At 40.4% G+C, this 17,733-nt stretch overlaps 1 protein-coding gene across 2 annotated transcripts in view; it reads left to right on the top strand.

Annotated features, from left to right (window-relative positions):
- TMOD2 (tropomodulin 2) overlaps positions 1–10,698 on the top strand; it is a 51,262-nt gene extending 40,564 nt beyond the window's left edge. For both annotated transcript variants that reach the window (XM_043471975.1, XM_043471976.1), the window contains 3 exons: positions 206–349; positions 6,603–6,747; positions 9,010–10,698. In XM_043471975.1, the coding sequence (XP_043327910.1) occupies positions 206–349; positions 6,603–6,747; positions 9,010–9,044 (324 nt within the window). In that variant the 3' untranslated portion in view covers positions 9,045–10,698. The remainder of the gene's footprint in view (positions 1–205; positions 350–6,602; positions 6,748–9,009) is intronic.
- The last annotated feature ends 7,035 nt before the right edge of the window (positions 10,699–17,733 follow it).

Below are 17,733 nucleotides of genomic sequence, written 5' to 3'. Positions count from 1 at the left end.
GTATGTGGAATTTATTAGTCTGAGCTGCTGAACTGAACTATTTTTATTGCATTTTTAAATTATTATCTTTGTTACTTGAAGGTGAAGGTATGATTTAACTAAGGTTTTCTTTAAGTACTGTAAAAAAATATTTAATGTGGTGGTGAGAAGTTTGGTAAATAAATCTTTAGAAACCCTAATGGTTATTTCTTTTTCACATCATAAGGCCTTTGCAGATATGCTAAAAGTAAACAAGACCTTGAAAAGTCTAAACATAGAATCCAATTTCATCACTGGTGCTGGGATCCTGGCCCTTGTAGAGGCACTAAAGGAAAATGACACCTTGATCGAGATCAAGATCGACAACCAGGTGAGCTAACTCACAGGGTACGTGTGAAAGGGAGGAGTACCATGATGGAGGGAGTTAAGAGACAAAGTTCTGTGAAAAAGTTTAATTTGGTATTCTGGCTTCCTGGTAATTAGGACAGCTTCTGGCCTGTGGAGGGTGGGTGGGAGAACATTTTAATAATTAAACAATGTCTAGTGGGGCAAGCTCCAGTGTTCTTGCCTGGAGAATCCCAGGGACGGAGGAGCCTGGTGGGCTGCTGTCTATGGGGTCAGACACGACCGAAGTGACTTAGCAGCAGCAGCAACAGTGGGGCAGCCTGAGACAGGACAAGCCAGCCCTCCCTCAGCCCTGGGCTGGTCAGGCACCAGAGGAAAAAGAGAGGAGACCAGCAGAGGTGTTGACAGCAGCTTTGTTCGGCCTTCATCATCCTTGCCTGTTAGTAGGAACCTTGGCGCAGTCCTTCCCCAGTCTTGCTGTTGCCTCTTACTGGGACTTTGGAAAAAAAGCAGAGTGGCCACACCCAGAAACAGCCTCCCTGCCCTGGGTTGGAGGCTATCAGAGCCAGGCAGCAATCCCAGGCTCCTACTGTCTGGTGCTGACCATAGAGCCTATTTAAAGGAGTTGGGATTCTAGAAGACTGTCTGGTTTAGAGTGACAGGCCACACCCACAGTGTGATCACAATCTCAGCTCTGCTGCAGCACTTCTTGGGGTCCCAGCAGTCAAAGCAAGCTGCTTTCCCCTGGAGACACCCCCTCCTGTACACTGAAGACCTCTTTTCCCAGCCTCAGCCTACAGAGTCTCTGGAGTTGCTCTACTGGCTTCACCTGGCTCCTGCCTGCAAGCAACAACTCTCCATTCTCAGCCCTGTCCCTTTGGCTGCAGAGACGTGTCTGCCATGGGATTCAGGAAATCTGAGAGGTCTAGACACAGTATAGTTGAAATAAAGAACCCTGGAATGGACCAGAAAGAGCAAACAAGGAGACCAGTGCTGCAAGCATCCCCTCTGTGGGGTGATGGGAAGGGCAGTGGCGGGAGTGTCCCATGCAAGTCTGGGAAAATCCCTGGTTTAGACCCCACCCAAAACTATCACCTGAGCCTGGAAAGCCACAGCAGACCCATGAATAGCTCTCCTTTCCTTTATTTGGCTCTAGGACACGTGTGCTGTTTCAGTGCCGTATGAGTACATCCCAAGTTTTCTTGAAACATACTTGTACTAAAAATTATTCATTGTCCAGTTGAAATTTAAATTTAATTTGAATTAATTAGAGGTAGGTTAATCTATTCCTAGACTCCTCCTGAGGCTTGTTGCCAGGGGAGCAGGGGAGCCCCACCAGGAGACAGGCACCCTTTCTGTCTCACCCTCCCCAGAGGGCTGCATCGTCAAAACAGCTTTCCTGTGCAGAGATGTGGAGTGAGTCCTCAGGAATGTGCACATGTGGCCATACACGCTCAGGAAGCTCACTCCTTGTATCCTGATATGTGTCCAGCTGCTAGGCAATTAAGAGGGAAGCATGGAGTGGAGAGTAGGAAAACAAGCTAGAGGGAAATAGGAAGGGAGTAAAAAAGAGTGATGGTTCAGGGATGTATATCAAATAGACTAGTATCAGGAAGAAGTTAAGAGGACTGGGGGTAAATGTTTCCAGGAGAGCTAAGACAGAAGTGGATACCTTGTTCCAAAGTAGGTTTAACTTTCTGTGTTGGTTTAGGCCATTGTGAAACCCCTCATCTGAGATAATGTCCCAGATACTCTGTTTCTAGTTCCTCTTAAGATATTTAATACTACTTAGTTAGGGTTGCCAGATAAAATATAGTTAAATTGGAATTTCAGGTAAACAATGAAGAGTTTTTAATGCAAGTGTGTCCCATGAAATATTTGGGATGTACTCATACTGAAAAATTGTTATTTTATGAAATTGAAATTTAACCACGTGTCCTGTGTTTTTATTTGCTAAATCTAGAAACTTTATACCTAGTACATGAGCTGAAATCCTGAAAATTTAGAATAGAGTATCTTTTAAGAATGCATGTGGGGGCTTCCCTGGTGGCTCAGTGGTAAAGAATCCGCCTGACGATGCAGGAGACACGGGTTCGATCCCTAGTCCAAGAAGAGCCCGCTTGCCATGGTAAAACTAAGCCCGTGTGCCACAGCTACTGACCCTGTGCTCTGGAGCCCGCGAGCCACAACTACGAGGCCATGTGCCACAGCTACTGAAGCCTGCATACTCTAGAGCCTGTGCTCCACAAGAGAAGCCTCTGCAATGAGAAGCCCGCACACCACAATTAGAGAGTAGCCCCTCTCTACTCACCACAGCTAGAGAAAAGCCCACATCAACAAAGACCCAGCACAGCCAAGAATAAATAAATAAATAAAAGTTTGGCTTTTTTAATGCGTGTGAAGAAGACCCTGAAATACAATGTCTAGACTTACACTGAAGCATCAACCTCCTTCCCCTCCTTAGCTCAGAAGGGATTTGTGTCCTTTTTCAACTTTCCTTCCCTAATTTGCCTCTGAAATGGCTTCTCTTCACTTGTGACAGGAGGATTAAGTTCTAGAGCAACTGGAAAAATTATTTGCTTTATTCCGAGAAGGAGGAAATTCAGAGTCAAAACCTGTCTTCCATCCAAATTTTGTTTGTTGACTCATAGACTGTTAGAAGCAGACCTCAGTTTCCTTAGCTGTATAATGAAGAGTCTGAAATAAAATAATCTCTAAGACAGTGTCTCAGCAGGAGCAGCAGCTGAGACCAATTTAGCACCATTGCAGCAGGCAGCTGCACCAAAGCCAAGGCCTGCAGAGAATCCTGCACTGGGGTGGCTGCCGTGGCTAGGCTCCAGGTAAACAAGCTGTGATCGAATCAGGTGCCGCTGTGAGAAGAACAATCAGTGATGCGTATTAGTGAAACAGATGGGTAGCTGCTGAATAAATCTGAGGAGAGAAAAGTGGTCACTTCAAAAAAGGTGATCTGAAGAACCATATGCTTAAATTTTGTTTCTTTTTCTTTGTATTTAGTGACTTAAAAAAAGAGAAGTATATCCAAATTATAAGAAATTTTGGTGCCCATTTATTGCCCTAGGTTTATATAACACAAAACATCTCAAAAGAGAAAAAAAAAAAAAAAAGACTCAGGCTAAGAAAGATATTCTATGCTGTATTACTTCCTCCCCTTCTTTTATATGCCCTCTTCCCAATATAATTGTCTTCAGATCTTATGTCCTTTATATCCACCATCGAATGCCCAGCCTGTGTGTTACCCAAATCTAGGACTCCAGATGCCTAAGCTTTGTGAAAGGAAATAGAGGGACTTTATGTCACCCACCTCGGTCAGCTATCTCCACCCTTAGAGAGCACCTGTGGCGCACCCCAGGGACATGAGTCGTAACTACGGCAGCCCTGACCTTTGCTCAGGTCTCAACTCCTAGTCCAGTCCTGCTTTTCCAAAGTGTGGGTTTCCCTGGTGGCTCAGATGGTAAATAATCCACCTGTATAATGTGGGAGACCTGGGTCTTCGATCCCTGGGTTGGGAAGATCCCCGGAGGAGGGCATGGCCACCGGCTCCAGTATTCTTACCCAGAGAATCCCATGGACAGAGGAGCCTGGTGGGCTACAGTTCATGGGGCCGTGTCATGAGCTAAAGTTGCTCATGAAGCGTTGAGGTCAGTATCTCTAACATTTTTGCTGCCTCTCCCTACCATAACCTTACATTGCTGATTGCTGAGCACACTAATCTCTATGCTGTGGATATCTAAAATTGTTATTGTCTGACTGGAAATATCACATTTTGTTCTTTTCTTGAGGAAAGACTCGTTTGACAGGTTACTGGATGAAAAGAAAGAAGAGGAACAGAGTTAAGCCTTAGAACTTGCCTAGGACACAAAAATTCCTTCACTAACTTTTCTTCCTCATGTACTCACTACTTAAATTTTCCAAATTTAAAAGGTATATATATTAAAATACGTATTTCAATATATTTATTATATTTAAAAGGTATTATAATAATATATAATTTAATATATTTAACTGATATGTAATTTAATATACTTAATCAAAATTGCATGAGTCAGGCACAGACATAGACTTGGCAGAACTACAGGGTCCAGGAACACAGCCTAGTACACCTGAGAATTTTGCAGCAACGTAGCATTTATACTCAGTGGGGGAACAAATTAAGTAAAAGATGGTGGGACTACTCACTAGCATTTAAAAAAAATTTTTTATTGGAGTATAGTTGATTTACAACATGACTCTCCAGCATTTTGGAACAAAATGACATTGGGGCTATATCTTAATTTTTCTGCTAAAATTCATTCCAGGTAAAATGAAGATTTAAATATTAAAATATATGAAATCATAAAACAAATGAAAGAAACCAAAAGTGGAGAGGTTTCCTCAGCAGGACATAGAATCCAAGAAGCACAAATTTGACCATATGAAAATGAAATATGATCTTGTACCGTAATCAAAAGGAAAGTCAAAAGACAAACTGAGCAAAATTTTTTCATCATTTTTGACAAAAAGCTAATTTCCTAATGTATAAATTTTAAAAACAGGAACCACAAGCTGGTAGAAAAACATACAAATGACAGGTTGGTAGTTTCCAAAGAAATACAAATGCATAAGAAAATTAATTGTTCTTAGTCATAATTTGAGAAGTGCAAATTAAAGCAATTAAATATAACTGAAATACATTTTTACCCCTTGGATTGAAAAAGATGAAAAAGATTCATAATATCCCATGTTGGCTATAGTAGGGAAAACTAACTTTCTGACCCTATTAGCAGGAGTACAAATTGTCATAACCTTTGAGGGTAAGTCAATCATTTATCAAAATTCGAAAAATGCTTCCTCTTGGAGCCAACTATCAAGTACCCTACAGGCACACTGGCAGAAATGCCCCAGGACATATTGATACTTTGTGTGGGTGGGAAGTTCACCACAGCCTTGTTTGAAATTGTGGGAATAGAATGCAGTGTAACAGTCAGTAGGATGTAGCTAAATCAAATATTATCACTAACTACAGTGGAATGCTATGCAGTTGTTCACAAGGATGAAGGAAACATATATTTACCTATGTGAAATGATGTTCTTAATGTTAAATGAAAAATAAAAACCCTAGAATAATATGCTGAAAGTGAAAGTCGCTCAGTCGAGTTGGATTCTTTGTGGGTCACCTGCCAGGTTCTTCTGTCCGTGGAATTCTCTAGGCCAGAATACTGGAGTGGGTAGCTATTCCTTTCTCCAGGGGATCTTCCCAACCCAGGGACTGAACCCAGGTCTCCACATTGAAGACGGATTCTTTACCATCTGAGCCACCAGGGAAACTCAGAATAATATTCTAGTGTAATCCATTTATGTGAAGAAAACATAGACATTACATGTGATTACATGTACATGAATGCACAGAAAATGTTTCAAAGACTACATGCCAAACTGACTTTCTTCATGGGAAATGGGAGTCTGAAAGAAGGGAGCTTTTTATTTTATATACTTTTTTGTCTTTTCTTTGTAATTTTTAAAAAAAATCAATGAGTAGAGGATGGAAAAAATGTAGTATGTTCCTTAAATTTATCTGTGGATTCCTATATTTACATGCCTCCATTTTTAACCCTACTTTTAAAATTATTGTTCTATTTCTCAAAAAACAAGAAAAAAAGCAAAAATACTCTTTCCACCACTTAAAAAAACAGGGAATTTTCTATAGCCCAATAACCTATGTAGTGTTTGATAATTCACCTGGCCATGGTTCAAACCACATTAATAAAACCTCTTGAGGATCTCCTAGTGAGACTCTGTTCTGAGAGAATGACTGCCCTTCTAGTTGATGATTTTCAGGTATCTTTGGATATGGATCCCAGAATAGAAGATTTTGCAACTGGATTGATTGCTATAAGACTGTGTCACTATAAAAAAAAAAAAAATCCTTTGTTTAAACAACAGATACTGGGGTAAAGTGGAAACACCACGTGTTAGTTTTGCTTTAATTTTATGTATGGAATTGTCATTTCCTTCGTAAATAATTTGCCTAGTCTTTTCAGTTTAACATGCCAGCAGATTCAGCTGCCTCTTGGATTTTGCTTTTTTTTTTTTTTGGATTTTGCTTTTAAACAAGGAACAGGTGTATGAGAGAAAATATCTCAAGTGACTTTGTTTCAAATTGAGACTTTTGCCTTTTTGTCCAACAAATAGCTGTACATCTTTCCATGCATAGTTAATGTGAGTAACTGTTTCCTCTTCTTTCTTGGCCATCCTCTGTTTGTGTCCACATCTGCAATCAGAGACAGCAGTTGGGAACAGCCGTGGAGATGGAAATTGCCCAGATGCTGGAGGAGAATTCCAGGATCCTCAAGTTTGGATATCAGTTTACCAAGCAAGGACCACGAACAAGAGTGGCAGCTGCCATCACAAAGAATAATGACCTGGGTAATGCGGGCATAATATGTGCTGTTAGTAATTACAAGAGCAGGACGACCATTCATTTCTCCACTTCAGATATAACATCTCACAGATAACCATTCCACTGGCCTTTGGTGTCAGCCCTTCATCAGAAGTATATTATTACATGGTCATAGGAATCCACATCATCTTTACAGTGTTTAAGTGTTATCGTGGCATTCTTTCAAGAGGAAGCTTTTTCCCCAAGCAGCCTTTGATTTTTGCTTGGTTTCCTTTGTGTGTTTAATTCTTCTTTACTTACTTCTTATGCGTAATCACCCTCTGTTTTTAATCTACACCGGAAAGTGGACACAGTGACATGGAAATTCCCAGTTCACTTATGTTTGACTCCTAACTGTGCTTTTGTACTTGGGTTTAAGTATGGTTATGTCTGATACCTTGGTGATTTACATGTGAAATGACCTAAGAGAGCTATGTTTTTTAATGGTTAAACTCAGAAGTAGCTTTTTCAGTTAGTCCCTCTTTAATCTTTCCTGCTACCCACTCTTTTGTGACTTAGGTTAGAATGAAGTGGGGCATGTCCTGGTCAACTACAGTGAAGAAGAATGGCACCATTTGGGAGGGCTTGATCTGGGGACATCCTAGCCACCTGAAACAGTGTGGAAAAAGACCATCCAGGTACCAACAGTCCACTTGGCAAGTAGCCTGCCTATAACAGGCTTCAGTCCTCAATAGAGGTACGGGGATAGAATGCCAGACCTTAGAGAAACTGGACAAGGTGTCCCACCAAGTACATTGCTGACCTCGGGGCGGGTGCAGATGGTAGACAAAATGGAAGCTAAAGGTTAGAACTGTAAGAAGGCAGCTGAATGTTAGTGTGCAGTTCCCTGCCCACACGTGCTTACCCACAACCCTGAAGCCCAGCCAAGGTGCAGTGAATGGCACCCAGAGGCTGGCCGGGCATATGGCAGTGCGAAGGGTGAGGCGCAGTGGGCAGCAAACGGGAATGATTAGAGCTGCAGTCAGAAGATACCTGGGAAAACATGTAGGTCCTCATCTGAACAAAGAAAAATAGGCAAAACTGGAGGTTTGGAGTAAATGGAGAGGCGATCCTGAGCCCGAGAGCAGCAGTCATGGGAATAGCTTTTGCCAGATTTTCTGCATCTGAGGCAGGAGCAGTCTGGGTTATGTAAAGTGAGGAGATGAGATAGGGCCACAGGCCAGGGCACTTTTTTTTTTTTTTGCCAAATCCAGAAAGATTAGAGCAGTCCTCTTCCTGTCCACCAGAGGAGCCTGCAGGTAGGGATGTGAAAGGGGGAAGAAGGTTGTAGAAGTTGGGAAAGGCAGTCAGGCTAGCTCCTTTGATACTAAGTTCCAGATTATAGGGGGCTTCCCAGGTGGCTCAGTGGGTAAAGAATCTGCCTGTGACTCAGGAGATGTGGGTTGGATCCCTAGATTGAAAAGATCCCCTGGAGGAAGGCATGGCAATCCACTCCAATATTCTTGCCTGGAGAATCCTATGGACGGAGGAGACTGGAGGAACCTGGCGGGCTACAGTCCATGGAGTCGCAAAGAGGCTGAAGCGACTTGAGCACTCACGCACTCACACCGAATTAAATGAACCTTAATCTCTGAGTTTGCTAGACACCTGAATAATACCTTCCTTCTTGTTGTTGTTTAGTCGCTCAGTTGTATCCGACTCTTTGCGACCCCACGGACTGTAGCCTGCCAGGCTCCTCTGTCCATGGAATTCTCCAGGCAAGAATATTGGAGTGGGTGGCCATTCCCTTCTTCAGCACACTTTCCTTGGAGGTTGCTATTTTGAAGTTTCCCTTTAAAACAGGTTTAGAAACTTTCAACTTCTGTTTGCAGCTCTTCGTGGTCTTCAGTTCAAAATCAGAATTGTAAATATATCGTCCTAGGGAATTAGTTTTAGCCAGTTGGTGACTGAGTTACACAGAAGCTAAGAAGATGTGCTGTGAATAAGTAAACATGAGATGTTCACTGTCTCATGGGTTTGTTCCAGACTTTTACTCCGTTGAAATTGGAAAGCTCTAAGATTCAAGTTCCCAACTATCAGACATAGCTTTATTTAAATGTAAATCCACAAAGCACTGGGCTCTTCTATCATTTCCGTGTGTTGCCATGGATAATTATTGAAACTTTTGATAACTGTCTCAAGCGTGTGGGATTGCTATTCTGTGTGATTATTGTTGTTTGTCTGAAATTTAAGGAATATTCCCTCTCCTTCATTTTGTCTTTTCAAACCTTTTTCTGTTTCTCATCTAGTTCGTAAAAAGCGAGTTGAAGGTGACCGAAGGTAAACTTCCACAAAAAGAGGTGAAGTTTCCCCACGGCAGCACTTTAAAAACAGAAGTTCTTCTCCTTCTTCATTGGGACCATTTTATCAAAGGTTGTTCATTTCCATTAACCAAGCAACTAGTAATTTAATTGTTATTCTTTTTTAGTACTACATATTTGTCTTGGATTTTTTAACATATGCAACATATGTTTTATTTGCCCCTGGACATCTCTGGCGACTTGCACTAATGGATTTATGCAGATCTTAGTCAGTGACAGCAATCAAAAATGATTTAACCATTTTCATACTGGGTTGTCTTGCTTTCTTATGTGAACTTTTTTTTTAACCATTGAAGGGAACTTAATATATGAATGTGTTTGTAACTGTGATTAAGATAGAGGCCTACCTCTGTTTACATGCATAGCTTTGAGTTAGGCTAAATACATCAGAAGTGTTCCTCTGACCACATAAGATAAGTTAGTATTGCCAATCTTTCACTGAGTGAGAAAATGTGACCAGGTTAGCACAAATTCTCCCTTAGTTCCAGAAAAGTCACTAAATGCAAATGCCCTGCTGGTTGAAGATCAGTGGTGTCATCCTCGTAAAAAGAAGACAGCGTTATGATACATAAACACAGCTTTAGCAAATAAGTATGAAATATTTATTCACCCACAAATATAGCTTTAAGCCAGACTCACGGGTAGCAAAATGAATTAGCTACTTTTACTGATTATTCCACATACATTCAATCTTTAACATCACTCTATGGATAACATTTTACAAAACTGTTTTAAAGTTTTCCAGCCATGATGGGAAATTTTTAAATTTTAGTCAGAGGAAAGCTTTTCAAATAGTACATTCCTAAATAAAACAGTAATAATCGCACCTTAAGGTTATCTACTACACACGATTACATTATTTTGGCAGATTTTAGAAGCATTTATTGCTTTGTCTTTAGGGCAACAAGATCACAGGATGAAATATAAATGTTTGTGTAGATTTTGTCCACATGGCAAGATCCATCCAGATATTTGCAAACATCAGGGAAAAAATGTGAATTATTATTTATCCAGAGTTTGTTATCTCAAGGACAAAGCCTGTGAAAGTACAACTGAGATGACTGCCTGATAGATGTTTCATCCAGCAGCCAATAGTGTGATGTTAAGCTAAGGAAATATGTGACTGCAGCCTTTGGCACCCGCTCTTTGATAACTGTCAGTGCCTGAGGCTAGAATTAATGGCCCTCTGATACTGCCTTAGGCTCCTCTCCCTCCTCTTCCCCCTCCTTTCCTTCCAATTCATTCTCTTTTTTCTCTGTAATTCTGAGCCTTGTAAAGGTGATGTCCTTTGTCTTGATGACACCTGGGGCTAAAGGAGTTGCTGAGTCAGGCAGAACATGGGCCCAATGAAGAATTCACTAAGTAATTGAGTGTTCCTGAGTTGCTTGATAGCAATAAAACAAATAAATGGGAAAACAACTCATACATTATTCTAGTTAGTTTATAAAACACACAGAAACTGGAGAGAAAGTCCTTTCAGTAGCCACAAAATTCTGTTGGGTTTTTCCATAATATCTTTTCTACCAACTTTTTTGACCTTTGAACAAACTTTTTGACCAACCCAATAAAATTAGATATTTACTTGTAAGTGCCCACATCTCTAGCTCTAAAATCTTTTGAAAAAAGAAAACAAAAGAAGAAGAAAACAAAATAAAATCTTTTAAGATGTAAGAATATTTTATTATACTTTTTGAGGGAATAATGAGCAGAACATATTGAATTTTGGAAATCACAAAGATTCTTTAGTTTTCTGCTAGATTTCCCTATGTATTAAAAAAAAGTAGTTACTACTATTTGATTTTTTTATTTCCCTTTTATTCATTTTGGTGTGGTATGTTGGAGCCAACTCATACAGGTTTCACCATTATTAAATTATCAAGAATCTTGCAAACTGGTTTTGCTAAGCACAACCATTATTAAAAATTAAATGGCATGCACTTACAATTAAATAATTATATCAAAAAAACAAAAGTAATACTCAAAAATGCATTTTGCCATTTTCGTACGCTTGAGATTATTTGCACCGTGTTTTTGGCACAAATTTTTTTGGCAGAACTACTATATCGTGGTATGCTATTATACATCTCTCCCCAACTCACTAGTTCTTCCCAACTAAGAAGTTCCATACTTCTTGTTGGTAGTTTGAAATTGATCATAGCATGGAAATTGATAAATGTTATAAATCAAGACTTTCCCCTATCTCACCTATACCAGGTTGCTGGTTCATGCATCTACCATCACCATAGCACTGGGTAAAATGTATACAGTTTTTCTTCTTTTTCTTTTTTTTTTTGGTATACATGTTTTGTTTACCGTGTTGCCAAAGGGAAGAACACTTCTGTTTCTTAGTTGTCTTTCTCCTCTCCCTTTAGATTTGTTGCAAATATATTCAAGTGCAGAGTCCCTGACATGCCCCACTAAGTAAGGCTTTTTCCTTTCTGTTCTCATTTACTCTTTTTCTTGCCTTCTCCCCTAAGAAATCTTGGATCCTACAGAGTGTTCCCTGCAGCCCCAAGATACTGTGGACCCGGGGCTAAAGCAGTTCTTGGCAAACCCTGGCAGGAAGAAGGAAAAAGGCCAGGACTTGATAGTGACTGTGCTGCAGTTGTTGATAGTATTAAAGGAAACTAATGGGATATTGTCAAAATTTAGCACTGTTTTTAGCTTATAAAATAGGTCAAATGTATATAGAATCTATTGAATCAAATATTTATTATTAATCAACTTATCATTACCTGTGTTTTTGAAGTAGCTTTAAAGGTGGCATTTCCATGAGTATTCACGTAACTATTAGAAGATAAATTTGGAGGGCCTACATATCATTTTGGAGAAGGAAATGGCAACCCACTCCAGTATTCTTGCCTGGAGAATCACATGGACAGGGGAGCCTGGTGGGCTGCTGTCCATGGGGTTGCACAGAGTCAGACATGACTGAAGCAACTTAGCATATATCATTTAATTAACCTAGGATTTCATTTCCCTGTCTCCACAGTGTATGTAAGTAGAAGTTCCTTCGTGATCCTGAGCATGGTTAATCCCTTACCATCCATCATGGTGGGGCATAATGTATATACAATATCTTTACACATAGGCATTTTGTCAAATATTATGTCAATATATTTGGCAGCATCTGGACAATTGATTGAAGGGAGGTCATCTTTCCCCAGACCACCTCCTTTCCCCTGTTAGACTTGTACAGGCCCATCCTAAGTGTAAAATCTTTCACCTGGACTTGCAGGCTCCTGTCACCAACACCCATTCCAGCATATGTGGAAGATAACTTTTAGGAGATACATTCTGGAAGTCTAGAGCGATCGTGTCATTAGTCCAGCACAACATCTCCCCATCTGCCGGAAGTATGTGATGAAAGCTGCTTTATCCTCGTCAGCACGATTAAATCCCTGCCTTTCATCTTAGTAGGGCATAATGTAAATAAATGTCATGTGAGTGTGTGTGTGTTGCCAAATATCTACCTGGGTATTTGGCTGCATCTGGACCACTGATTGAAGGGAGATACTCTCTCCCCAGCCCCATTTCCCTTGTTCTTTTTAGAGCTGCTTTAGGCGTAGGTTAAATGTGAAATCCCTCCCTAGAAATTGGTGGTCACCAACCACCAAATTTCACAGCACTATGGAAGATAACTTTTAGGGAAGCCTGGAAATCATTTCATTGTCCCAGCACCAAATCTCTCCATATGCCTAAAGTGTATGAGTGAAAGTGCTTTCATCTCCATCAATGTGCTTAGGCCCGTTCCTTCCATCTTTGTAGGATATATTGTATATAGATACTTTGTACATTAAAGATTGCCAAATACTATAAAGGCGGTATTTGGCCAAAGCTGGACTCCTGATTGAAGGGAGATGCAGTCTCCCAGTCCCTCTCCCCTCTCCTCTCTCAGAGCTGATGCGGGCCTAGGTTAGGTAGAGAACCACTAACCTGGAGGGGCTCGTGCAGCTCACCCATCTTAAAGCACTCAGTTCATCTTACAATACAAGCCCATCTCCATTTAAAAACTCACAAAGCATCCCAATGCCTATACTCCTCAAAACAATTTCCCTAAGGGAAGCCTGGCACATCAAATCAAAGAACGGCTGCTTCCCTTCCAGACAGAAATGTGGCCCCTGGCAGGGCACCAGCATTAAGGAAACCAGTGTGTTCTGAATAACTGCCATGAGAACATTTCAGTCAAACCTGAAACCGGTTTAAGCATCAACATGCTGTAAATGTAAGATAGCCCTTTAAAAGTTCCAAGAGTTTGAGGATATTTTCCTTTTTTGTGGTCATGATATACTTAGCCCTCTTCTAGGCATTGTGAAGGAGACAGGAAGTGTAAGATTATTATAATTTGACCTGTGCTTCTGGGTTTTGGGGTAGAGTGCCCTTTTGGAAAGTGGATACCATTTTTTAGCTCAAGTATTGATTGCACATGCAAAAACTAGCAGGGAGCTGTGAACACTGGGTTCTGTGCTGTGTTACCTATCCCCAGGAGAACTGTTTCTGGAGTTGGGTTTGAAGTCTTGATTCTGTAGCTTCCTTCTTCTCTTCCATTAATGAAGCATGATAGCTATATTCATTGTAATGAACAGAGAACTAAGAAATATTTTAGCTTTGCATAACAGTAACAGTTTCCCCTTATTTAAAATATCCCTGTCACTCACTGTGCCATCCTCAATACTCAAGGATGGAGACACACGCAAAGGAAAGGTGTGAGAATGCTTGGGAGCATCAGGCATGCCCTCTGGATGAAAATCACATGATCAGGACCTGGTAACAAGCTGGAGAGAGAAAAGTAACCAAAACTTCAAGGATGTAGTCACTGTTCTTGCTCCCAACTCTAGGTCAGATCAAATTTTGTTTTGTGGTTCAGGAGTTTAGTAGTGTGGAGGGGCTAGGTGCTGTGGAGAAGGAAGATGGAAATTAATGTTTTTCATTTGCTTAAGGGTAGAAGTAAGCTCTGCTCAGCTTACCTCTTTCTCCTCTGCCCATAACAGCTATGATTAAACATTCAGAAGATGGATGGAGGAGTGGCAAGGTTTGAATTTATAACCTGCCTGTTCTAGGAAGGTTGTACACATATCAGAGGTTATCCCAGTTCTGTGATGCATCGTTGATTTGGAGGAGGGTGAAGGAGACTAGACTTTTCTCTGACATCTTCCATGGTAGTCATTCTGAGCACATTGGCTCTGCTAGTTGGTATGGTGGCAGGGCACCATACTAACAGATTTGGAGACTGACTCCTAATCCCATCACCAACACTTAGCAGGTATATGATCATGGGCAATTCATTCAATTGCCTGACAATTATAGACTATATAGGGGGAAGAGCACTGGATTTGGAGTCAAGACACTTGGACACTTGGCTCCATACTTTCTTAGCTGGGAGACTATGGGCCAAGCCACTCAGTCTCTCAAACCTAAGGTTCTTCAGTTATACTATAATGGGAATAATCTTCACTAACTACCTCACAGAGTTGTGGTGAGAATATAATCAGCTATTGGGATGAAAACACTATACTGGAAAGGGCTATACAAAAGTGGGAGATCATTTTTTTATTATCTATTCACTACTGTTTTCCACTGCCTCTTGAATCTGTTTTCTTTTCTTCGAAGCAACAATTACATCTTTCATGTCTTTTTGAATATGGGGAATTGAAGCATGGGTATGATGTCGGGGACTGGAGTTATTTTACTTTCAACATAGAGGTAGAAGTGGTTGATAGGTGCTGTGGGTGTTAGACATACCAGTGAAGTGGTGGGGGGCGGCATTTTCCTGGGGCACTTTGACAGCACCCTGGGATGTTGTCAGGACCCTTGCAGAGAGCTTAAGGCTGGACGCAGGGGGGAATGAACAGTAATTAAGAATTGAGGGGAGGGTCTGAGCACTGCTGCTGTCCAGTCAGCTCTGTCACTACTCAGGGGGTGGGTTTGGCTAAGGCTTGAGGTGTGATTGGAGGCCTAGGAAAGAAGACTGTTCATTAGGGCCCCAGCAGCTGTGTAACAGGCTTGAGCCCTGATAACAAAGGGGAGGAAGTATCACTTGTGAGGTCACCTCTCCCAGGCATCAGCTGCTTTGTTATCACCAGCAACCTTAGCCCTGATCAGTATTATTTTCTGCTAAGAAAGATATTGAAACACAGCCTCAAGGAACTTTCATAAGCACTGGGAGGCAGGGACTGTCTCATGAATCTTTGCATCTTCAGTAGCATCTAGTAAGGTGCCTTGTACATAATAGGTGCTTAATAAATGTTGCTTGAATTGAAATGTCCTCCAGCCCCGCAAGAATCATGCTCCATTTGCCACCATGGGATACTTTTGGAAAATAATACTGATTTCAACGTCAGCTCTGTCTGGCTTCCCTAACGGCTCAGGCGGTAAAGAAACTGCCTGCAAAGCAGGAGACCAGGGTTTGATCCCTGGGGCGGGAAGATCCCCTGAGAAGGGAATGGCTGCCCATTCCATTATTCTTGCCTGGAGAATTCCATGGACAGAGGAGCCTGGTGGGCTATAGTCCATGGGGTCACAAAGAGTGAGACAACTGAGCAACTCACACTCTCACTTTTTTCACTATGTGTGACTTTGGGCAGGTCTTTGATCTAATCTTCATTTCCTTTTTAAAATGAGTGAGTGGATTAGATGCTCTCCACGGTCCCTTCCAGCTCCCAGATGCTACAATCCTGTGATTCTGAGTGTTTCCGTCACCTGTGAATGTGGGTGCTCTACGCCTTCCCTGTTGCTCCTTCCCTCCCCCAGGCTTTGTTCAGAGGAAGGGGTCTGAACATTCCACAGAGCTATTTGTTCCTCTTCAGCGGATTTTACTGTCTTCAGAATCGTTCTAGAGGAGCAGCTTTTTCAAAAAGGACATTTTAAAATATATTTTCTCCTCAAAATTAGTAGAGAAAGAAAGAAGGAAATGTAAAAAAAAAAAAAAAAGAAAGAAAGAAGGAAATGTAAAGAAACTGAGCACAGTAAACATGGCATGTTTTTCATAGATTTTTATTTAAAGACGGAGAGAGTCTGAGCACATGTTGACTGGATAATAGAAGCCAATCGCACAGGACACTGTGTGCCTGAGAGAAGCTTGTCCAGGATTAAAACTTTCCCGTGATGATCTAAATGTGGATAAGTAAGAATTGGCCATATGATGAGATGGATAGAAGGTGTATTTTTTAAGGACATTTTGTTTTAGTACCAAATTTTGCCAATGACAATCTTTAGTTAAGAAAGAAATTCTTCGGAACTAAAATTCTCATCCCTGCCGCTTTGCTTTTTAAAAATCCCCATTATATTCATGGAATAATACTTATATTTTAATTAAAACTTTATCTTAATTCTGTTTCATCTATTTAAGGAAAACAAGAGAATTTTTCATTGCATTTAAAAATGTAAAATACTTGCATGCCACCAGTGTGTAATACTTTACCAGTTCAGATGCTTGTAATGTGTGACTTTATGTGTCCCTGTATTATTTTGAAGAGAACAAAGGAAATAATACTTTGTAAGCTGTTTAAACTTACAATGGCAATATTTATTTGGCTAAGCGGTTATTGGAAAATGCACATAATTTCGTTTTTCACTTTGAAACTTTCCAATCAAAGGTAGATATTGATTATATTCATTAGGGAATTGAAGACTAATTTGCCTTTAAATGTGAAATTGAACATTTTGTGGGAAATGTGTGAAAAAGCAAAATGTATGAAGTGTGAAATACTTTTCCCATGATAATTAAAAAGGATCCCAGGTGGCATAAATAGATGCAGTGTTTGACTCTTTGGAATTTGCCAGCCTGATCTAACGCTAAGGTAAATGTACACTATTTTAATTAATCAATATCTTTCTGCTTTTAAAGATAATAATGTATTCATTTGTGTCTGGAATGAAATTTCCAAGTGAAAATGTACAGAACACTAGGAATTAATAAACTTTTCTTTTTAAAAATGAAAGCAAGGACTGATTTAATCTGGATAATTTTAAGACATCTGGCCTTTTTAAAATAAATGGTTGACACTGTGTTCTCATATTAGAAAACTACATTTGCTAGAAGGGACCTTAGAGTGTCCCTATTATGAAGAAGATAAGAAGTAGACAGACAACCAGAAGTAGCCAGAGGAGAAAGGAGACCTTATTATCAAAATGAAAATACACACACACACAACATTCAGCTAAACAGTTCACATTTGTTACAATAAATGGGAACAAGAACACAGGTAACTCAAAGAGGTTAAGTGTTTTACCTTGAGTTTTTTATATTAACTTTGGAATTGCTTTCTTTGTAAAGTATGCTGGAATTCAAAACAGGGAACACTAAAAATAATAAAGTTACATTGTAAAGGCTTGTCCTGGAAAAACAGGAAAACCTATTCTTTCTGCTGCCCTGTTGAACTGTGCTCAAACTCTTTGTCGCTTGGACTGAGGACAAAGTCCAAGAAGAAGCACAGAAGGCCTATGTCGAGTTTCTGTATTTGCTGTCTCACACCTTTTCATGGTCAAGGAGGTATAGTATTTATTTGAAGGATTCTCTTTCAGTCTATGAGGCTGTAATGAATAGGCGTTATAGGTGTGCACTTTGGGATCAGAATCTGACTTCTGTTAGTTGTGTGAGTTTCTGCAAATAACCCAGCCTCAGTTTCTTCACTTCTAAAATAGGAATCACAA

Source organism: Cervus canadensis, chromosome 6, assembly GCF_019320065.1.
Source record: "Cervus canadensis isolate Bull #8, Minnesota chromosome 6, ASM1932006v1, whole genome shotgun sequence".
NCBI lineage: Eukaryota > Metazoa > Chordata > Mammalia > Artiodactyla > Cervidae > Cervus > Cervus canadensis.
The sequence above is the reverse complement of the archived record's forward strand: the minus strand, read 5'-3'. Positions and strand labels throughout refer to the sequence as shown.